The sequence below is a fragment of the Esox lucius genome, chromosome 21 (genome assembly GCF_011004845.1).
Source record: "Esox lucius isolate fEsoLuc1 chromosome 21, fEsoLuc1.pri, whole genome shotgun sequence".
Taxonomy (NCBI): domain Eukaryota; kingdom Metazoa; phylum Chordata; class Actinopteri; order Esociformes; family Esocidae; genus Esox; species Esox lucius.
Genome location: NC_047589.1, coordinates 14,313,034 through 14,336,772, shown reverse-complemented (window position 1 = coordinate 14,336,772; position 23,739 = coordinate 14,313,034). Strand labels below are relative to the sequence as shown.

Genomic DNA, 23,739 nt, shown 5'->3' with positions numbered 1-23,739 from the left:
AGTTTCAATTTGGTGAGAGGTAACCTTATTGCTAGCAGAGACTTTAGGAGAAATCTAAAAGGGTGACAGTCGCGTCTTGTGGGAAACCTGGTTTACGTTGTAATGTTGTGGTTTACATTGTATTATGTTGTCTTGGGGCGCCACCTGCTGGTGTGTTGTGTTCACATATTTAATAAGTCATAACTTTATACAGCGTACCCACAAAAGACCCTTATGAGTCGAGCTGTTTTTCTTTAACCTGTGGAAACCTAGTCTTCATGTTTATTGATGAATGTAGTCACTGGAGTGAGTAGGTGTCAGGCCTGTTCAGGCTACTTACTGAATACGGACCCAGCATTTTTTCTGTGTTGAACAGCTTGTTGATGTAATGTAGGGTTGATGGGTTTTGTCTGGTTGGACCCCTCTTTAAAGAGTGTCCCATTTCTGTGGTCTGGTTTGGCTAGTGGTACCGTGCATGTGGTTCTGATGGACCTGTGTCTCTGTGTCAGTAACCTGCTGAGTGAGGGTTGGTCTAATGTGGAGCTTCCCGTTGTGTCTCCTGCCTTACTCTTAACAGCAGTCAGAGGAGTCCGTCCCCAGGCCACAACCACGCCCCGCCCAGCAGCAGCGCCACCACGACCACCTCCACCTCCTCCTCCAGCTCTTCCTCCTCCCGGCAGGCCTCCTGCTCCTTCACTCCCACCCTCGCAGCACACTTCAACGAGAATCTCATCAAACATGTCCAGGGCTGGCCCGCCGACCACGCGGAGAAACAGGTAGGACAGGCATCCGAGTAAGGGATTTTCATTGTTTTACGATTTTTGCTTCAAAATGATCGTTTTCCCCCCAAGGTGTTCAGTAAATAGCTTTAGTAATGATAATATTGTATATTATCATAAATATATTGTATATATTTAAGTAGAATTGGCTACCTCGTACATGTGGTGCTAACTGGTATTCATCATGCGTGTCCTTTAGAGCTGCAACTAAATACTTTTTTAAAAATAATGTATTAATCTGTCCATTACTACTTTAATTGAGTATTAAAAACATGCATTCCGGCATTAAATGTGGACTTTGTGATCTGACTGTAGTCTTTTTGTAAGAATAATGCTGTTATCTACAGTATCCAGCACGGCTTGACAAACGCATTCCATTTTCCCGCAAATTGAAGTATTCTGTGTGAAGTGTGGAATAATTGATTTGTAAAGGTCTTTCCATTGGGGTAGCTACAGCCTCCATGTTCCTTTTTCTCTGCGTCACACTTACAACCGGCTAATCAATAATAAAGTTTGTTGCCAAGTATTTTTCATTATCAGTGTTGTTGCAGGGTTAGTGTCATTGGTGTTGGTTGAATTGAAATCACATTTAGGACACTGAAAGGACTTATTTCCTTCCCAGGCATCCAGACTACGTGAAGAGGCCCACACCATGGGAAGTATCTACATGTCTGAAAATTGCACCGAGCTTAAAAATCTCCGATCCTTAGTTCGAGTCAGTGAAATTCAGGCGACATTGCGCGAGCAGAGGTAAGACTCTAGACTCTTCTTGACAGGAAAGGCATATTTTCATGCTCTTTTGTCCTCTCGTTACAACCACTAATCTGATATGTCAGCTAATACGTACATAAGACATGCTGATGTTTGTTTTCTCTTTCCTCTAGGATATTATTTTTGAGACAACAAATTAAAGAACTTGAAAAGTTGAAGAATCAGAATTCATTCATGGTCTGAGAACTTTGGTTGGAATGGGGGAGAGACCCGTTGCACATGGTTGGAGGAGAGCTGTTGGTTGGGAGAACTCTTCCGCGTTCTTGTTCTGTGCCCGGTCTTAACACTTTTGAGCTGCAGTTGGATTGGCTTTGGACCGTTGGGCTGGGCGGGGACAGGGCCGGGCTAGGGGGCGAGACTGAGTGATTGGTTGGTTGGTGTTTGTTGGGGTGGGGAAGGACTGGAGATAAAGGGTTGATACAAGCCGTGGCTGCGTCCCAAATGGCACCCTATGGCCCTCTGCGGTGCACTACTGTTGGACTAGGCCCCACAATGCTCTGGCCGTTGCTAGTGCACTACATAAGGAATAGGGTGCCATTTGGGACGCAGATTTTGTTGGAGATGTAGATTTCCTGTAGATGTTATTCATGTTGTAAATATGTTTTGTAGATGATTGAAGCCATGGAAAGCCATGCTTATCAAGCTTTTGACATCCAAACTAATCAACGTTCTCCCAAGGAAGCAGCGGCTTCAGTTCATAGCCTTCATGTTAAACTGTCAGTGGCTGCGTTCCAAATGGCATCCTAACCCCTGCGTCAGGGCTTTCCAATGGCCTTCCTGGAGATCCAGTCCTGACCCTGATGTGGTTCATTTGAATCCAGTTAGTTTCAACTGGAGTTGGGGTTAAAACATAATGGAGACCAGCTCTCCAGGAGCACGGTTGGAGTGCCTTGGTGTAAGGAGTGGTGTGCTGTTTGGAACACAGGTTCAGTCAGTCTGCAGACTTAATAGATCGGTGAACCATTGCCTTGAGCATGTCTATGACCTGCATGGAAATGGTGGAAGATACATTGTTATAATAATAACTTCAGTCAAATAATTTCAGTCAATAATATCTGAAACAAAAAAGTTGTGTATAAAAAAGGCAAACAAAGAAAAACAAAACTGTTGGTTTTCCATTTGTAGTTTTCTGCTCTTAAAAAAAAATAATCCTCCGCGGATTAAACCTGGATTTATTTTTCGCTACTTTCCCTCTCTGGCTGAAGTATAATGATTACTTAAACACACACGTGTCCCTAATGGCGTCCCATTCATTACATCTGGTTGAAAGTGGTCACGATATACGGCGCAGTTGGGCCGTATTTAAGACCATCCTGCTCATTTTGGAAGGTTCACCATGTTGGCTCGCAATGGTTCAGAGATCTGTTTGTTCCCAGCTCCGAGTGGCCCTGTCCAACACTGCATTTCATTGAAATAAAACCAACAGACCAGTGCCTGGAAGTGTGTAACGGAGTGAGAAGAAACAAAGCACAACAGTGGTGTTCTAGCCCATCCCTTATCCTTCCCTGGCCACACCCACTGTATGTAGAAGCCCAGCCGCCTGGCGTAGCTCCTGTAAGGGGAAGAGCTGAGTTCACTTGAGTCGCTTTAAAAACCCTCCAGTTTTTTTTTTTTGTCTTTGGGTTGTGTGAGAACTGTACTTTTTATTAAAAGTGAGGTGACATCTCAGTTCAAACAAGAGTTCATTCCTTTGTACAGTTGTTAAAGTAATAATGGAGTTTAAGAAGTTAAAGTTTTTATTGAAAAGTTGCAGTGATTGCTAGTATATCCGAATGTTATGATTCATAAATTATTACTACACATTTTCCTTTGCAGCCTGTTGTTTTAGTGCTGCCGGGGGGGGGGGGGGGGGGGGTGTATTAAAGCACTGGTTTGGAGGTGCCATAGAGGCAGGCTATGGAGAGTCTGAAATTGCATTGTATTCCCCTATTTAGTGTTCTATTTCTGACTAGGTTGCATAAGCAAACTAATGGGGAAGACAGCAATGTCATAATTTATTTCATCAGGATGTATACTGAGCCAAATGGAACCCCAAGTGAATGGGCCTGACATGGAGGCAGTAGACCTAGTCTCTGTCTCTAGCTGAATGACACGATTAAAACTCTTGGCTCCATTCGTTTTTCCTGGTCTTATGACATTGCCGATGTTTACTCTTTTACTCATAGCGTCTGGTCAAAAGAAGTGCACTATATAGTTATTAGGGTGCGGTTTGGGATGTAGATTGGAGGTGATTACCAACGCCAGGCTCAGAGGCAAAGCAATGGCAGCCAGGTCACATGGTGAAATGTGAAATGTACTTATTGTAATAAACATGCTAAACTCAAGCGAGCACTGGTTATTTTATTTGACTTGTGTTTAGGGTTTTGTTTCTCGTTATGACTTATAACGCTAGTGCCTTGTTGAAAGTCTTAAGTCACAAAACATTTGATAAGAAATAAATATGCCACATTTTATTTCAATTTGATCCGTTTCAAAAAGATCTTCAACAAGCATCTCATACATCAATCTCTAGGGTCGTGTTGACACTCCCATCCATACTTGCATCTTTGTATTCGTTCCCCTGTTCAGTATGAGTCGGCAAGGGAACGTCAGCTTCCCAAACGACATCCTCTTCCATATGTAGGTCGCTACATTTGACCAGGGTCCATAGAGTTCTGGTCGAGTATAATGCGCAAAAGGAAATGGACTTTGGTTTGGGAGACGTACAGTGTCCTGCGCTGACAGCCTGTTTTTCTTCACTGTTCTATTCTATTAAGTCTGTGATTGAGCTGCACCAACACATTCAGTAAAGATGACCACATCATTGCTTTGTATATTGTTTTCCTCTGAAGTATATTGGGAATAAAATAAATGAAATATGCCTCTACAGGACCCAGTTGTCTGTTTGGCTTTCCTGTTCTTTTTTTTTTTTTTTTTTTAAATGTAAATAGGTAGTCCCAAATGGACTTGTGTAGGTCTGAGATTGGTGATTGGTTTAAGTAATATGGTGATATTACTGACACTTATACTACCAAAGAACTGAGTGGAGCTGTTAACAGATTGCTCACGCCTGTGAAAATCTTTCCGATCTTTGCAAGGGTGAAGCACAGGGCTTCCCGAAACGTAATGGGCCTCCCCCTTTTGTTTAGCACACCTGATTCACTTTGTCAAGACATTGATTTGAATTTTCAAAATGTATTGAAACGAAAATGTGAACTCTAGTGAAGTCTGAGAAGCGGTTTTAAAAACCTTGGTGTAGGGTTTGGGATTGGGCTTTAGTCCTGAGTAGTATCACAGATTTTTGCAGATCACTAGATGGCACTGTTGTCTTAGATTTGTATAAACCCTGGTATAAGACGAGGAACCTGCCTACCTTATTTGTGTTATTTTCTTTATGAAATGTGCTTATTCTGAATTAAAACATAATTGGACTATCGACCACATTGCTGAGATAAAGCCGCAATGGCTATGAAATGTAACATTTAGGAGACCATAGCCTACTAACAACAGCAGTTCTCTTATTAAAGGTATTTGGGTCTGGAAGATTGAACCACTTCAGTAAAATGTCTGGTTGATTCACTGAAAAGCCTGATGAGACCTGCCTCTGACAAGGTGGGCAGGCTGATAACATCTCAGGAAGGGGAATCATTTACAGTCAGTAATTCTCAGTCATGTCCATCAGCCTTGTAGTTCGTAATACTTGTTGGGAGTAGGCCTGCATAACGCAGCAGAAATAAAATCACTTTGGAAATGTATTATTAAAACATAAAGGGTAGTTCAAACTTCTCAATAATGTGCACATATGTGGCGTTTTGTGATAGGATATAAATACACGTATATATATTAAAATGGCATATATGCCACCGTATGTCCTGGGACCTAAACATTTAGTGAAATATCAAATACAGTTAATTTATAAAGGTTATGGTGATTGCATAAAATCTGATCATTGTAGATTATTGTAGGGTCACGCAAGGTCTACAGTCTTTAACCATTTGAATGAATTAACTATAATCTTCCACTGATGTGTCCTGGGGCTACTGTTCAACAGCAGATATACTGTAGATACCCGATGCCTTTGTAGTGTGGATGAAAGCATTGATTATTCCTGGAGCCACCCAATCTTTCAGCAGACGAGTCCGCCTCCAACTTAACATGATATACATGAAAGAGAGAACCACAGAGGTGTCAGAGGATGTCTACCCTATTCTCCATGCTCTCGTCTGGCTGCTGAAGACCCTGGGCCAAGGAGATGTGGGGGAGGGTGGTGGTGGAAGGAGAGAGAGTGTGAATGAGTGTGTGTGTGTGTGTGTGTGTGTGTCCTAATGAGCTGACCTATTTTTTGGCTCTCCACAAATGATTGGATCACTGGCCAGAGAGTGACTGAAGGGGGATGGTGCCTCCTTTACTGACTTCCAATAAAGCCCCACTCACCAATTATTATGACAACCTATTGACAGGTAAGCACAGCCATTTCCCAAACAGGCCAAACAATGGCTTTGTAGGCAGGGGTCCTGTAGTCAGACTGAATAGGACTCCTACAAGTGTCTCAGGCAGACAGGGACTTGACACCAGCAGGTAGTGGACAGACGGAGGCTTCGGTCCCTACTCCTCGGTCATTACAGTCAGTTCAGTGTTTTCCCCTCCAACAATTTGGATTGCAAAAGGGGAAGCTGATCCAAGACATGTACCCAAAGGAATCCTCACCCTGGAGCCGCTGCTCACTGGCCCAGACGGCTAGCCCGACACACCCCTGTTTCCGCAGTGTCACACCTACAGGTGTCAACAGTAGTTGACTGTGGTGTGAAGGGAACCACTACCTGCTGGTTAATGGTCAGCAACATGAAAAGGCTCAGCATGACCAGCTCACCAACACTGATTCCCTCAGCATGACAACACATACTTTTTGTTGTCTTACCCGTAATCCTTTGCAGAATTTCTCTACTAGTTTATACAGCCTCAGGTGGGACTGACTCTCCTGTCAATACTCATTGTCCTTTGCACCAACGTCTCATATTACTTCAATAACAGTGGTTTGAGCTCATTTGATTGTTTGGTTTGCACTGATTTGAGTGAATGAGGAAGTTCATCCATTTTTACTTCTGGGCTTACTTCCCCCTTTTCTGTGCTTATAGTGGATCCCGCAAACGGTTTAGAGAAACTAATGCACAAGCCAATCAGACTTCATTTGAAAATGTCAACTGGAAAACCCGCGAATGACATTAAAATAAAATATGTATACCTTTCTGTGGCAGAACATTCGTTTTCCACGTAGATAACTGTTATTTCAAAAGGTTCTCTCAAATAGCTTTAGTGTTGGGAGAGCAGTAATATCTCTGACTCTACACACGCCCATGCTAAACCATGCTCTCGCTGAGTGAGTCAGTCCGACTATTACATCAAGCGATTAATTTACAAATGTGCAGATATTTGTCGTTACTCCTCCTTTGAAGGCATGTAAATACGCATGACCTTCCTGTCTGACACAAGGGCATTCTACTCACAGCCAGCAGATGGCGTCATTCAACCGTACATCCGAGGTGCGCCAAGGCCACTGCTCGCAGGCCTACAATTACCTGACCGTCGTTCATAGAACATGTGTGACATTTATTCCGAGAACCGCAAGGCCTCAGTAGAAACTATGTCAATGCCTAAGAATATTACACCATATATTTAATATATATGTTTTGTTTTGGAGGAAACAATAATGTTACACAGTTCCCTTCAAACGGTGCTCTCCTTAATAATAATTAATTATTTAAGAAATGGATCGTTGTGTAGCACTGTTAGAGGAACACTTTTGTTGACAATCTAAAAACACATGCAAAGGTTATTTGAAGGCGTGGTGGTATACGAAATTACTGTGTAACTAAAATGGTAGTCTACTTAGTGCAAAAGTTGTCATTTTAGAAGCAGAATAACGAGTTGGATTTAGTTTGTTCAATGGGTTTGGGTGGATGATGCAAAGCAGGTCTAGGTCTGGCGCCTCTCAGGAATTACCGACAATTACCGATAATTGCTGTCTATCCAGTTATTTCTGTACGTGTCCCCTTGAGCAGAATCGCGGCCCTTTACCCTTTGACACTGTGGCGATGACCGTCTATCTGTAGGGCGAACGATTAGTCGTGCGCGTCTCTCTGTCTGCTGTTTCTCTCTTCGACAGTATATCTAAATTATTTTACATTGGGAGATACGCGTATAAGCATTTTCATTTATTATGAATGTTTTTTCGTAAATTGGCTTGACATGTTTACAGATTGATAAATTGGCTTAAGAGAATATGCATGTAGGAAATGTAGCCATATCATTTAGAATCTGGCTATTGTTCCTCTGCTGGAGATTTCGCCTGAAGGGGTTCGTTGGATAGACAGACAATAAGTAGGCTACTCTTGAATAGTTCACTATGGGAATGTTTGATGCTATCAGTGTAATAGCTTACCTAGCTAACATTCCATGTAGTCAATATCTTTCTTAAGTGCATTCTTAAATAAACAAAGTTTAACACTATCCGAAATAGATATACAATATCCTGATTTTATTATTGCACTATAGACCCAGACCCCATTGTTAAAAAATGCCTCACCTTCTGGCTACATTATGTGTATTAAGATTGTGTGTTTTTTATTTTATTATTAGGTTAATTGTTTTAAACAATCAACCTTCACAGTATGTGTTTCCTTTTTTTTTTTTTTTTTTTTTTTTAACAAAACGTCAAAACTGTCCTGGGCAATGCTCGTTTGAATATCAGTCGGAGACTATAGTGCTGCTGTGTGTTTTGCATGGGATTGTTTAGAGGGTAATTGAGTGTCAGTGTCTGTCTGTGTCGTCTGAGTGGCGCCATGTGCCTTTTTGGATTGCTAATTTCTCTAACCGCCTGTCCGCTCCGCCCATTACATCCATTCTCACAGGCAGCAGCAATCTAGATCTCTCCAGGCTGGCGTAGCCTGGGGAACCTGCTCACGGTGGCGTCGGACTGACGAGGCATTGCGGCTGACACAAGGCAACGTCGAACAGAGAGACAGGTAGACCCGAAAGATTACTTTAATGGCCTGGCGTTAGTTCCGACCGGCCTACGCTGTTTTCAGTATGAGGCTATAGCCGTGGAATTATATGTTAAGTTTATATATGAGTTACAAGGCAATATGCATATTTAAAAACAATGTCTCACAATAATGCAACAATGTAGCCAACAATACTGATATGCTAAACATTTTACAATGTTACGTTGATTGCAATGAGGGTCCAAATGAGACTATCGCACTATCAGTAGGAGTAATGATAAATTGTGTGACCACCGGCTGAACCAATTGAAATCCAAAGTTCACGAGGTATGCAAATTGTCGAAGTGTGAGCCAATGAATGCTCATGGGGAGGAGTTATGTTACGTAGCGAAGTCTGGCTCAGATATTTCTTCAAGTCAAGATCCTCTACCCGAAGTCGACTTATGAAGTGTTGAGGCGACGGTAGACAACCCTTTCTTCACATTTCGTTGGTTTCGGATTATACCGGTTATGCTCAACTATTGTCGTGGATGTGTGTGAAGTCGGAGTGGATAAATAGGCCAAGTAAAAAGTTTATCCGGTTGTCTAATTAAGGAATTTCTTTTTATTTTCAGCAACTACAAGCATTCCGCTATTTCCTGTAGGTCCAGTCGGCTTTTAGGCTATTTCGTAACCTAATTTTCTCGATGCAGGGACAAGCTTCTATTTTCTTATTTTTTGCATTTGTTTGACTTAGCCTACATCTTTCGGATGTTTGTGGAAAGACTTTTTTGGGAATGAAACTTTGTTCTGAAGCTTTCATGTAACTGTGTCTTCGAGTTCACCCCTGCGGATTTCGCTACCGGGATAAGAAGGACTAAAACGTAACTTGTTGTAAATGGATCGTCATTCCAGTTTCATTTCCATTTGGCTACAAATGGAACTCTGTGCCATGGCTGTTCTTCTTACTAAAGGTAAACTTTGGTCCCTAGAATTTGCCTTTATGTTTTTTTCTTTTTCTGATTGAATTTAAAGCTTTGAAAACTGATGAGTGCACGGCCCGGGGCCTTATTATTATCATACCTTCTTAGACGTTTCCATCTTTGCAACTTGAATAAGCCAAATTATTGAACAGGACCCGCCACCAAAAAGTACATTCTCTTTCGTTATATTCCAACCTTTGGTCTTTATAGTTTTTTATGATAAAGAGTCGTCTAAAGGCGTAGACAGACCTGTGATCTGGACTACACTGTGCCATAGTTGTGTGGGTAGTTGTATCTACAAGTCTCTCAATAACCAATAGGCCTACCTGTAATAGTTCACTAGATCTCCCGAAACACAAGAGGTTCATAACATTGTTATAACTATAAGAAAGTAGCTAGTCTGTGTTATCCCGTTAGTTCCTATAACAAGGCCTCTTCGGTATGGTACTAAACAGACTGGAATGGTCCGTAATGGTTCTCATATTAGTCGCGCTAGTGCGCACACACCAGATAAGGCTCATATTTTACTATGCAGCTACAGCGATTATTGTGAATTTGTCTGTAGCTTACTCGATCCTCCAAAGTGGGAACGAAAGTCCAATATAATATTATAGGCTTCTGGTATCTGGGTCATAATGGCCCTATTTCTGCGTTTTTTGTTGTTGTTGCCATAATGTCATTTATAATGGGTTTATGGCAATGTAGTTCAGGTCCCTTTCAAACGTCAACTAGTTATGATTATAAGTTGACAGCTTGCTACTGGAGATTCTGAAAGCCTACACACCACCAGCGTGTAACAAAAAGGCCCGTGTTTATTTGTGTGCGTTTGTTGTTGTCTGGTCGTTAAACATCGTTCATTAGCCTGGCTTTTACAATAAAGTGAAATATGTACATTTTGAAGTATAAAAGCGCCATGCTAAAAGCCTGTGCAATATTTAATTTTAACTTTTTAATGTGTTCTGCATTTTTTAAAACAGCCCAGATAGACCTATTTACAAATGGCTCAGAGTAGCCTATCCTACAATTTATGACTAGAAGATAAATACTATTTGAGTCTTTTATCGTGATTTATTTTCTTTTAAGAACATTTTCTAAAAAAAAAGAATAATGATAACTTTGTTTGGTTGAAGCTTTTGAGATGAGAAGCGGAGAGAACTCAGTGCACCCCGCCTCCCATCATGACCACACTAAAGCTTGCGTGCAAGCTGAAAAAGGAGACTCATGCGCCGCTGTCTCACCCCCCTTTATGAGTTTCCATTTGGGTTGAAAGAAATTGACTTTGGCAAACAAACCACTAATTATAAGCTACACGGTTCCTGTTTTATAATACGGACTAAATGGGTCCTTTTGCACGGAAAGCTCTTAAACTCGACTTATTTACTGTATTTGATTTTAACACAGAAATACTTCTCAAAGTCTTTCAGGATACCTTGTCATTTACACGCTTTTTGCCAATGTTGCCAATGTCAGTTTCGACCCGACTAGGGAGTTGGTATTAAGAAGACAAGTAGCCTAGCCTCGTTTCATATGAAAGGCTTGAAGTATGGAGTTGACCTCACCGTTATTAGATTTCAAAAGCGTTTTTATAGATTCGGCTATTTACGTTATTCTTTGATTAAACATCAGTTTGTGTGTGATTATCTAGGGTATATTTTATTGTACGTAAATCTGATTTAATACATTTAATACAGTGTACCACAATATCCAAACAGAAAGATTTCAAAGTACAATAATCGGCCTACAGCGTACTACATGTTCTATATTATCCTACTAGATAATAACCTCTGGTCAGTTATCTGAAATTGGTGAAGGGCATTATTTATTTATTTTACAACACTTCCAAATGATTCGACGACGCCTTAGATAAACGATGCCTCTCTTTCCCTCCCCTTTTCTTCTAGGAGAAATACGGTGTTACTGTGACGCCCCCCACTGCGTGGCCACTGGCTACATGTGCAAATCGGAACTGAACGCCTGTTTCACAAAGGTGTTGGATCCTATGAACTCGAACTCTCCGCTCACGCACGGGTGCCTAGAACCCATAGCGAACGCCGCGGATGTATGCAGTGCTAAGAACACAGACGCACTAAGTAGGAGCTCTTCCACGCTAGATTGTTGTCACGACGACATGTGTAACTACAGGGGCCTTCACGACCTTGCGCACAGAGAATCGGCAGGTAAGAGAGTAGAGAATGGACACTTTATTTATTGCCCCACTGTGGCCAGTGGGGTAAAACCAAATCCACACAGAAGTTATTATTTTCTCTACAGTTCATACTTCTTGACAGAAAGAGCAACAAAACTGATAGTTTGTAACGTTTGTCTCACCTGAAGCCCTGTGCTGTAATTGTATCAACATAGGTTTTTAAATGGTCTACTGTAAGGACACGCTATCCATATACTGTTTCTTTTTTAATTGGTTGCAGCAGGGAGGGGGCAACCAGTTTACCTTAAGTACTTGGATGCAGATCAGATGTTTTTTTATTGCATGTTCACCATGTAATTTCCCCACAGTGTAGGAATGTGCGTTTCAGACTATCCCTTCACAGACTGCTGGTAGTAAGGAATAAATACTAGCCTCATTGAATTATGAAAAGGTACACACAGCCTTACTGAGACGAAGTCAGGGCAATCTAGCAGGGATTTCTTTAATGACTCGATACAGGGGAGATTAGCTTGTTTATTAAAAATTAATTTGGAAATGTCCATTGGATATTGGTGTGAGTTGGACAACACATTAAACCTGATTTCCCCTCTGGTCTGCTCACCCAGACCACGGCAGGTATCAGCCAGATAACAGCAACCGAAACCTGGTCACGCGCGTACAGGAGCTGGCCTCCGCCAAAGAGGTGTGGTTCCGGGCAGCGGTGATCGCGGTGCCCATCGCCGGCGGCCTCATCCTGGTCCTCCTCATCATGCTGGCGCTCCGGATGCTTCGCAGCGAGAACAAGAGGCTGCAGGATCAGAGGCAGCAGATGCTTTCGCGGCTCCACTACAGCTTTCACGGCCATCACACCAAGAAGGGCCACGTTGCCAAGTTGGACCTGGAGTGCATGGTACCCGTCACGGGACATGAGAACTGCTGCCTCACCTGCGACAAGATGAGGCAGGCCGATCTGGGGAGTGACAAGATATTATCTCTGGTGCACTGGGGAATGTACAGTGGCCACGGGAAACTGGAGTTCGTATGACTTCCTTTTCTAAGTTCATTTGACTTGACTTGTATCACCTGCCCTGACCCCCCCCCCCACCCCCCCTGAAAAAAAACAGCCAAGACTGCCTCCTCTTCTCGTTGGGGTTTCTCTTTTTACTTAAAAAAAATGAATGAATCCCACTTATTTTGTCCATTGTGTACTTAAGTTTCTTTTCAATGGAGGACTAAAAACAAAGAGGTTGGAACCGAATGCAAGCCTTGTGGTTTTTTGCTAAAGGAGCACTTTACTTGAAAATGAAAGGCAAACCAACGAGGAGCTGTATTTAAACTTGAGAGGACAGGACTGACTGAGGGACTGAGAGAGCTCTGTCAAAACCCTGTCTGACTGTGGATCCTGGACACATTGAGCGCTGAAGGATTCCAAATCTGTCTTATTTGCACATTTGTAAAAAATTATAATTTGTTATTACAAATAAAAGTTGTTTTTGCTTAAAAACAAAAGCTAAATAGAAGAATTTTACACTGACACCAGGGTACACAAACTGACTTCTTGAGGAGTAACAGAATTCAGCGTTGACTGTAGATGCACACTCCTGTGTCTGTTTCCTGATTCAAGCTTATTGTAAAGATTTCAAATATATATATTTTTGTCTGAAAGAAGACCTTGTCCTGTGAGTTCTTTGTGTGTTTGTGTGTGAGAGAGGTTGGGAGAACTGTTGCTAATGTTGGTAGAGGGATTTTTTTTTTTTACTTGCTGGTTCTGTTAGTGTTTTTATGTGTACCATAATATGTCAGAACATGTATGGTGTATTAGAGCAACGTTCTGTGGTGGTGGGGTGTTTAATAACTGGACTGTAGAAGTATAGACTCTGGCGTTTATAGGACCAAGCTATGTGTGTGTGTTTGTGTGTGTAGGACTGACTTCACAGTGAAGGCTTGTTTCACAGTAGTTCTCCACATCTGACTCAGTCATTCTTGAGCCAAAGGTCAGGATCTCTGCTTCAAACGCGTCGAGTTTCTTTCATTGCACACGCTGGATTTCTCCTGGAAGTAGCGTGGGTATTTATTTTATACTCCGTCTAATGCCAGTATAAGCCCTCCCCATTCAGCTCCTCTGGACGTGTTTCAGCCAACACACTCACTCTACTGTTTCCCCGCCTGTGTCAGAGAAGAGGGCTGTTTTCCTGGCCAGTCGGCCAGGCTAGTGATTATGCCACATTTGCCACTCTTATTACACCACTTAGAAATCCATCTCAAGTCTTAACGGTGAGGCTTACGTTTTACGGAACCTGCAGTCTTCTGGCTCTCAGAACGTGAACACTATATTATACATTTTCTGAGGATAAAACAACATCCCACCAATTCTGAATGTTTTCCTGTCTGTATCGTTGACCTTTATCTAACTTAGGAATACCTTTCAGATGAAACTCCATATCTCTGAGTGTATCACATGGAGAAAGCATGGCATTAAAGATATTCAGTGTAACCATGTGTATGGGTTAAGTTCAAACTAGTCAGCTCAAATCTTAAGTGGTCCATATTACAACAATAAATAACAACGATCAGTGACAGTGACGCATAATGTATACATTCAACATTTATTTAGGTTGACGCGTGGCTATGCCTTTTTCCATAGCAGCTGTAAAGTCAGGCCTAAAAAGAAACATACATTTTGGGAACCCAAGGTTCAAAAGTTGAAATGGAAGTGGGTTTCCATGTAGAAACCATGACAGCGAGAGAGGGACAGTAGGTGGTTTATTTGAAGTCCACCAGAGAGTGTGTGTGTGTGTGTGTGTGTGTTTTTTTGTCAGTCTGACCTCTTGTTTCTCCCCATTAGTCCTTCAGGAAAACACTATTACCAGACTAACCACTTAACAGCAGTCTGCATTAGCCGGGCCTCAGCCCACGCCGGCACTCAGCCTCCTCCAGAACTAATACCCTGGAATAATAACAAAACCCTCTGGTTTGGACAGCTGATGTGCCCAGTGTTTTCTTTGCACCATTCTGTTCTGCTTGGTCCAATCCCCCGGTGACACCAGAGAGGTGGGATGATACGCGCGGCAGGAACGAGTGCAGGAGTACACGTGTGCGCGCTCGCACACACACACACACACACACAGGGGGTCTAATTGGGCCTCTTGGTGCCATATTCAGACCTCATGTACAGTCACAGTGGCTTTATAATAAAATACTTCCCCCGGCCCATTAGGACCCAATGCCATTTTGTTGAGCGGCAGGCGGTCAAGCTGTTTGTATTGACATGCAAATTTAATGAGGTGGTCGAATAGCTTCCTTCAAAAGCCCAATTTGTTTTAAAGTGACTCCAAACTGCCCTCGCCAGTGAATTTTTATTGATGTGATTCTGGTGGTGCCTCAAATGGCTCCCTACTCCCTTTGGATCCCGGTCAAAGGTAGTGAACAATAATACAATTGGGACGCTCCCTCTCTCTCTTTCTCGCTCTCATACACCTTTCTATAATCTGATATAGAGAGCAGCGCCATGTTTAAGCACTAGCAGAAATGAGTGCCAGATTTATAGCTTTTATTGGTATGTGACATTTTCCAAGCCTCATAGAGGGGAAGGTTAACTACCATGATTTCATCAGAGGTGGGGGGTTTTCTCCACACCTCACCGAGGATAAAACACAGACAACGCATGCCTGTGTGTGTGTGTGTGTGTGTGTGTGTGGACTATGCTTGGCCCTGTGTTAAACAATATATGAAGTGTAAATACACATGGGACCTGTTAACACCTGCACGTGGTGTCGGATACTCACACACACAAGGCCGTTACATAGCATTTTATAACCTCCTGTTATTTCTCCTCTTCCTCCTCTTCGTTGGGCTCTTTAGATGTGTCAGATGATCCAGATAAATAATTGGTCATGTTTTTGTATCTTTACAGTATTTGTTTTATTAAACACAGAGACAAAAACAGGCATGGAATGGAAACTGAAATCACGTATTGAGCATTTTGTTCAAGGTTTGGAAAGTTTCGGAGAAGCGACTTGGGTTCTTGAAGCTTAATTTTAATAACTATTATCCATAAATATAGATTTTAAAGAGGGCCTTCCACATTGCCTTCCAGCCATGGTTATATAAAACATCTCTCCTGGTGAAACACATTGAATAATTAAAAAGATGTCTGGAAACTCCCAGAGAGAAACACAAATGTCTGACTTTGTATGTCGGACGAGCTAATAAAGCCTCTGGTCAAGTGTCCTGCTGGGTTTGTTTTCTTCTCTAACTCTGAGGCGTGGCAGAAAGAAGAGAGCAGAGTTTCAGGGAGGAGGTGGCTTGAAGCTGCCAGGGCTGTTTTAAGACACTGGATGTAACTGATATCCAGAGTGTTTCCAAAGGGTCCAGCCCAGGCCCTGTCTTGAGCTGTCCCCAAAAGGCCCCAGTTCAGCTGAACCCAGCTCTGGGCCCTTAGGACTCAGAAAGTCCTTTCCTCTGGTGTCCTCCTGGCGTGACATTCATCATCAGGGCAGATCTAACGACATTCATATACACACCCCTTTCCTGCTCCAATAGACAGATGTAAGAACAATGAATGCCTCTCCTGAAAGCCTCTGACACCCTTGGTGGCCCACTCATCTCTCCCATTCTCTCCCACCTCTCTCTGTCTCCCCCTTCCTCTTTTCTCTGTCCACCTCCTCTCTGTCTGTCTCGATCTTCCTCCTCTTTCTCTCTGGTTCCTCTTCTCTGTCTGTCTCCCTCTCTAACTATCTCTGTCTGTCTCTGTCTCTCCTTCCCTACAACCACTCACACGTTCAGTATGGTTGGCTGACATGAAAAGGGTCATATTGCCTGTACACACTGTAAAGGTGATACTCTTCTCTGGGTGAATTGGTCTCTGATGTACTCTGACATTATCTAAGACAGACCTGTCTTAGCTGAAACATTGTTTAAGACAGGATATTTCTGTACATATATGAGACCTTAACTTTCCATTTCACCTAAATTCCACATCCTAACTTAATGGCCCTTTTGAATGCTGTAAGCTTAATCTCCGTCCGTCAAAACCAACTTCTGAGGAGAGATGAAAGCATATTATTTGGTGCCGACTGTGAACATGTTTCGTGAACACAGAGAACGCCAGTGGAGGCAGACCCCGAAACAGAAGTTAAAACTGTTAAATAAGAACCCCCCCCCACCCCTAAGAAAAAGACAGGGGGAAAATGGTTGCATGCACGCTAAGGACTAATAATAATGTCTTTCACAAAGCTCCATCTCCTGGCAGCTGGCCAGGGAAACAACGGGGAGGATGAGTAGCGGCACCTTGAGTTGGCAAGACACAGCCCCTGGTGTGATGCGTGTGCAGGTGTGTGTGTCAGTGCTGGTTGTGTTAGTCGGAAGCCGTAGTCCCCTGGTGCGGTGCGTGCGTGGATGTGTGTGTTTCCGTGTGAGGTGTGTGTTAGCTAGCGGCCGTGGCCCCGGGTGGGACTCAGCTGTGTGGGGAGTAATGTGTGTGCATTGTGAGCCTCAGATCCCAGGGATTAGCTGGCTGAAAGGAGAGAGGGCTATGTGCCTGTGTGTCTCCCTGATGCCGCTGCCTCATGTGTGGAACTTTTGAAAGGATCGCAGGCGGTCATACACCCGGAGGATCCAATCCCACATTAATAGAAAAGACAGAGGAAACGCCTCCTAAATCGGCACCCTTTTGCCTATGTATAGTGTATAAGGGACTCTGATGAGATGTAGTGCACTAAATGGGGGCTAAAGAGTCATTTGGGAGTCTCCCTCCATTTGAAATGGTTAATAGGACATTTTCCCCAAAACAAACTGCTTTTTTAATGTTCCCCAGAAAGTGTCGTAAAGATCTCGAAGATGGAGTTATAACGCATGTTTCCCTTGTGATTTGGAACACAGCCGACTACATGTCATGTTTCCTTTAGTCCTACAACATGTGGTAGCTGTGTTAGTTAGCGGTTTGCTAATGTAAACAAATAGCTAAATTCCTCCTGTCAGGAGCCCTGTTACGGCTCTACTTGGTTTTATCACATTTGGACTCCTTGTCTCAGTCTGGCTGTCCGTCTGTGGTGGACTTAGCTCGTCTCCCTCCCTGTAAAATCGTTAAACAAATGTTTATGTAGCATGCTTTTGGGTGTCACTGTTAGCTTGCATTAAACCGAACAATGTGGTTAAGGTCCTGGCTACGCCCACCTACCCGCCTGTTGGACAGAAAGAGAAAACGAACCATTCTTCTGTAATCAAATCTCCCAGTAAGGCAGTGACCCTGAGCTCTGCTCTCCACATCCGTGTACCGGTCTGCCTCGGTAATACTTGGTCTGCCTCGGTAATGCCTAGTCTGCCTCGGTAATGCCTAGTCTGCCTCGGTAATGCCTAGTCTGCCTCTGTAATACTTGGTCTGCCTCGGTAATGCCTAGTCTGCCTCGGTAATGCCTAGTCTGCCTCGGTAATGCCTAGTCTGCCTCGATAATGCCTGATCCGCCTTGATAAGGCCTGGATCCCTATCAACCAGTGATCCAGCATGAGGTGCTTAGTCTGACCTCTACGCACTCCTAACCTTCCTGACCCCTCAATCCCTCCCCAAACCACTCAGCCCGCAAGAGGATCCCCCTAATATAGTACTCTACTACTCATCAAACCCTGATAGTTCACTAAGTCAGGACTAGATTGCCGGTCTGTTGTGTCTCCCCAGAGCTCTGAGGCTTTAGTCTGTTGTTAATATGATTCACTGTCCTCCAGGACTCTCAGTACTAATGTCTGTATGGAAACAGCGCTTTTCTTCGGGGGTCTAGTCCGTCTCTACCTCCCTGATGTCCTGGTGCGTCCTGTGGTGTGGGGAAGCCCTCGCCCAGCCGTCCGGCCCCTCCTGGCCCAGGGCTCCGACGTCAGGTTCGAGTTGAGTTTACAGTATGCGGAAGGTTGTCTCTGCCTGTGTGTTTTCACAACACGGTCAGGTGTGGTATTGGGATTTGTCCCAATGCACGCCCTGTTCCCTGTGTTGTGTATTATGCTAGGAGTAGTATGCCATTTGGGATTCACGTTAGTGTTCACACTTCACAGCGACCTCACTGATCCCTGCCTATAGTTACAGAAGACGATGTATACCCTTTATGGTGGTGATGTTAAATACCTCCAAGGCTTTTGGTCCGGTTGGTTACCTTTGTGTGTCTAAGAATCCATTTGAAATGCACTCCGACTGTCATTTTCATAAATCGCCCATGTTTTCAAAGACCCACACCACCTCTTTAAGAAAACAACTGACTATTCCCAAGTCTTCCCCTGTGCTGCTGGAAGGATGTGGCTCTTGAGAAAATGAGGGAAGTTTGTTTCCAAACATAAATATGTTTAAATGCAGGCCAGTCATAGGGGTCACTGAGAGCAGGGCAGTGGAGAATAAACAGGACAGGAGGCTTCCTCTGCTCCCAGTGTTGCATACCAGTGTTTTCTTTAGACTGTTTTAAATGGCATCATAGAAGTAGTGCACCAGGCAGAGAATAGGGCACCATTTGGGAGACATTCTGTGGAGACGAAGGAGGTGTGGGGAGGAGTGGGGCCGTCGGGGCCTCCTATATTTCCATGAATCTCCGTTTTAGACTGTATGGTCTTGATGATGGTCATAAGCTAAGTGTGGTGATGGTGGTGGTGGGGGGGCTCCCTCCTCTTTGACAGAGGAAAAGAAGGAAGCAGAGGGTTCCCTTACTTCCCGTCCTCTCCTTTCTCTTACCTCCAGCCGGCTCTGCTATTCATCACGGAGGGGAAAGCCTGTTTACGGCCGGGGTCAGGGTCCTGGGCGCTTGTTTACTGCCACTCTCTGAAGAACCAGTGTTGTTAAACTTTGCCCAGTGCATGCTATGGCCACATTAAGATCTATGTGGGCAGGCCTCTTGTGTACCTGTGTCTGTGTGTGTGTGTCTCTCTCTACCTTTCTCTCTCTCTCCCTCTCTGTTGTTACTCAAAAATGATAAGCCTACATAATCCTTTTTCAAACATAAATCGATGATTTACAGGATGATTTCCGTTTTTTCCTCACCCTAAACGTAGACTTTGGGCCAAAATAAACTATAATCCATGACTCACTTTAAACAACCCTGACAAATGCCTGCTAACTTTATTCAACGCTGGACAAATAAACTGTGCTGAGTCATTAACCCTAATGCTGTATTTTCTTCGATTATTAAACACAACTCGTTAAAGGTTTTATACTTTCGACTGAATATAATATTGTATAAAAGTTTTTTTTTTAATTAAAAGTGTAACAAATTAATGGAGTTAATCACAAAGCTTGTGAATATTTTATTTCCTCCAAATATGCTGAGTACATACAGCTCCTAGCATTGCTTAAGGTTTACAAGTGATTTGCCCATTAAAACATAATCTTGCTCACACACCCTGATTACATTCATTGATTTTTAGTGGTGGGGTCTAGTGTCTTGTGGTGGCTAAAGTTAGTGTAAGTTTGTAAAAGAAAGAAAGAAAGCAGAACGGTGGATTACAGTTTCCCTTGGCCTGTAGAGTCCTTTCATGGGCGAGAAACCATCCAATGTCAAGTTGAAAAAGTGACAATTTCCTTTAAAGCAGAGGTCTCTTATTTCTCAGCCTCGGCGTGGGAGGTCAGGTGGCCGAGCATTGCAGCCCCTTTAACGTGACCTTTTTTTTCTTTTCTTTTTAAAATGAGATCTTTGTGATAATCCCCCTGCCTCCCCCTTCTCCTTTGATTCCCCCATGCGGCATCCAAAGAAACGCTTTCACAGAGCCCCTCTCCTCCCCTCCTGTGAGGTGTAAACACTGGTGGCAGGCCTCATCTGTACAGCATTAAGAGGGAAAAGCACATTAAGCCTGTCTCCCCAACATTGGGCAGACCCCTGAAGTCTGAAAAGGGGCAAGGGATAGCGAGCGGGCGGTGAGAGGGGGTGAGAGGGAACAGAGGTAAGCGGAAAGGCAACGGGGACAGGGGGCGGTGTAGAGGGGGACTTACAGGCATAATTCAGACCAGAGGTCCATGAAGCAGTGGAACCTGAGAGGGCTGTAGTCAGACAGGAAGCACTGTGTTAACTCCTGTCCTATTTAGGGTTTGACACTGTGACTGGGCCCAAGCCTGGGCTGAATTGGATCGACCCAGGCTCAACCCAAACCAACTCAGGCCCAAACCAGTCCATTGTCAGGCTCTAAATTCTACTGAGGGTTAATTCGTTTTGATCAATTGCAAATGTGTAATTGATGCGTAATTATATGTTTAGCAAGTCATACACAATAAACTGTACAATTGTGTGAAAAGTAAGAAGTCGAGGGTATGTCTAATTTAAAACCTTTGCTTGCCTCACTAAGTGACCAACGCAAGTGTTTATATTGTAATTTAGTAAGACACTTGGAGATAGTTTGACCAGATCAGTGCAATGTTGGAGACTAGGGCCGGGCAAAGTGGAAAAATATCTAGAAAATATCTAGATTTTATGTCAATGTATGTGTGGGCTAGTAACAGACTGAAAAGTTAAATAAATAATCTGTGGTTCTGCCCTTGAGCAAGGCAGTTAACATTAATTGCAGTGGCAGCACCCTGAACCTTTCCAATTTGTTGGGTTAAAAGTGGAAGTAATTTTCAGTTGGACAATCAACAAAAAGAAATGCTAGGTCTTCTTCTGCAAATAAAACTGTGTGGAGTCCAGTGTTGTTCATACAGACAGAATCAATTGGGGACCATATTCCCTTTGCAGTGCATTACTTTTGACCAGGGTCTATTGGGTTCCTAAAAGAAGTAGTGCACTCTATAGAAAAACGTGCATTTTGGGACACAACCACTGTCTTCCTATTGTCCCCATTGTCTAGAAAAGGGAAATGTGTTCCGTTCTCATGTTGGTTGGCTGTATGTGGGGTGCAGTTTTGAAGCTGAAGTAAGTGTGTTGGACTAAATGTACTATAAACTACTGTGTGTTTCCTACAGCCATGAAAAAGGGATGTCGTTCTTTTTCTTCTTTCCAAGTCTCAGCCTCCTTGAGGGCTGGTCTGGCCATGATCACACGCAGGTTATCATGTAACACATTGGTCACACACACACACACACAAACACATCGTCAGCTGCCCCAGCCCGCCATTAAAAAACAACACCATCTCGACTTCCACTCCCTGGCAGAAATCAAACACAGGTCACCACGACGACCAAAGTGACAGCATACCTCTGTAATGCCAGGAAAGCCAACCGTTTCCTCTAAACAGAACATGACTCCAGTATGTGTGCTAGCGTGTCTGTGAGAGTATAGACTCAAAAGAAGCGTTCTCAGAAGTGTGTGTATGTGCACATCCGTCGTTGGCGGGACCTTTCTGTTCTCACAACAGTGTCCAGGAATTCTTCATCGTCTCTCTCATTGTTTTTGCATGTAGCCAGGGTCTGTGATGTCATCCACTCTTCCCTAAAATACAGAACCAGTGAATGGCACACTGTTCTGCTGTAGGCCATTGGACTGCACAATGTGTGGCTGCAGGAATAAGGACATGGAAGCTGAATGTAGTAGATATGGTAGTAATAATAACAGTAGAAGTACTACTACCAGTAGTAGTACTTGTCAAATTCAATCACATTTATTTATAAAGCCCTTTTTACAACAGCAGTTGTCACAAAGTGCTTTTACAGAAACACACAGCCTTAAAACCCCAAGGAGCAAACCACAGTAGTATTGATAGTAGTAATAGTAGTGGTAGTTGTAGTAATAGTAGTGGTAGTAGTAATAGTAGATTTAGTGTTAGAAATAGTAATGGTAGTAGTAGTAATTGTAATGTTTGCAGTAGTAATAGTAGTGGCAGTAGTAATTGTAGATTTAGTTTTAGTTGTAGTAGTAATAGTAGTGGTAATGGCATCGATTAGCAGGAGAGTTTATTGGTTGCTGGCAGTTATACACTGTGCTTCACTGTATACAATACAATCATACAGTGTTTTGTTTCTTTCCTGTCTCTCTATGACCTTGTAATATTGATGACTTCATCTTTCTCTGAGAGAGTGCCTGTGTGTTCATATGTGTGTGAATCGACTGTGCAGTCCTTACATACTCGGACAGTGACAAATGTTTTGTTATTTTGGATCTGTATTTAGCATTTTGGATTTGATGCTATACAGGGATGATGGGGTTAAGGAACAGACTGTCAGCGTTAATTTGAGGGTATTTTCATCGGAAGAACCATTTAGAAATAACATGTTTTGCACATAGTCCTCTCATTTAAGGATACCAAAAGTATTTGGGCAATTGGCTTGACAGCTGTGTCTTATTAAGTAGGTGTGTTGTCTTGCCTGTACGGCTGCTGCCGGAACTGGTTCACCTCTAAACTCTTGGATGGCACTTCACCATGCAGGAGGGCATTGACCTCAAACTTAAATGGCCATAGGAAAAAATATTTACGTGTCATAAATTTAATGGTTTTGACTGATCAAGTCAATTACCCAACCTGATTCCAAATGACAAATGTTTTTCTATTGCTGAAGACAAAAACAGGCAAAAATGCACCAAAACAAAAAGGAATTGAAGATGACTGCAGTAATAGGGCTGGTGGAGCGTTGCCAAAGACATACACATTGTCAGGTGATGTTTTCAGACTGCTGACTCCGGCCTGTCAACAAATGCAAAGGATTTGTAACCAAGTCCTCAATACAACGGCTATTTAACATCATGTTCATTTGTCCAATTGCTTTTAGTCCCTTAAAATGAGGGGGACTATTTCTAAAAGGGGCTGTAATTCCTACACAGTTCACGGTTTATGGTTGTAAACTCCCACAAATTAAAGCTGACTGGCTGCACTTTAACCTCTTAGTCATTGTTTCAATTCAATGTGCTAGAGTAAAGAGCCAAAGCAACACAACCTGAATCTGTGACAACTGCGACCTCTGCTGGTTCACCTCCCCCTGCAGTGGGCGGGCCCCAGCGGTCGACGTCACCGGCCTTCTGACACCACCGTCTCATCATACATTTCACCTGTGTCTCGTTTAGTGCACCTGTTCCTCATCATCGCTGTTTCCCCCGGTATATATGTTCCCTCTGCTCCCCCTGTCTTTGTGTGTGATTGTCCCTACCTGTGTGTAGAGCTGTGCTACGCTTTGTTCAGCTTACGCTGTATATGTTCGAGTGGATACGATTAAATATCCTTCCACCACGCCTTCT

General features: G+C 43.2%; 2 protein-coding genes across 3 annotated transcripts in view; both read left to right on the top strand.

Moving 5' to 3' along the window:
- The window catches only part of waca (WW domain containing adaptor with coiled-coil a), a 31,840-nt gene extending 27,445 nt beyond the window's left edge, over positions 1-4,395 (top strand). Inside the window, exons 11-13 of one of the 2 annotated variants that reach the window (XM_034289311.1) lie at positions 560-755; positions 1,381-1,508; positions 1,643-4,395. In XM_034289311.1, coding sequence (XP_034145202.1) covers positions 560-755; positions 1,381-1,508; positions 1,643-1,712 — 394 coding nt within the window. In that variant the 3' untranslated portion in view covers positions 1,713-4,395. Of the gene's footprint in view, positions 1-556; positions 756-1,380; positions 1,509-1,642 lie in introns of both variants that reach the window. The other variant, XM_029116316.2, reaches the window with a different exon arrangement.
- Positions 4,396-8,912: 4,517 nt separating this feature from the next.
- On the top strand, positions 8,913-13,285 carry bambia (BMP and activin membrane-bound inhibitor (Xenopus laevis) homolog a). The gene is made up of 3 exons (XM_010885606.4): positions 8,913-9,462; positions 11,373-11,648; positions 12,244-13,285. The coding sequence occupies exons 1-3, from the start codon at positions 9,387-9,389 to the stop codon at positions 12,660-12,662; spliced, it is 771 nt and encodes a 256-aa protein (XP_010883908.1). The 5' UTR covers positions 8,913-9,386; the 3' UTR covers positions 12,663-13,285.
- Positions 13,286-23,739: the final 10,454 nt, after the last annotated feature.

Bases quoted from the DNA above. Each gene is read 5' to 3' on its own strand.
- bambia (XM_010885606.4), top strand. From the start codon at position 9,387: ATGGATCGTCATTCCAGTTTCATTTCCATTTGGCTACAAATGGAACTC. The intron at 9,463-11,372 runs GTAAACTTTGGT...CTTTTCTTCTAG, and splicing joins GGCTGTTCTTCTTACTAAAG to GAGAAATACGGTGTTACTGT. The intron at 11,649-12,243 runs GTAAGAGAGTAG...CTGCTCACCCAG, and splicing joins TGCGCACAGAGAATCGGCAG to ACCACGGCAGGTATCAGCCA.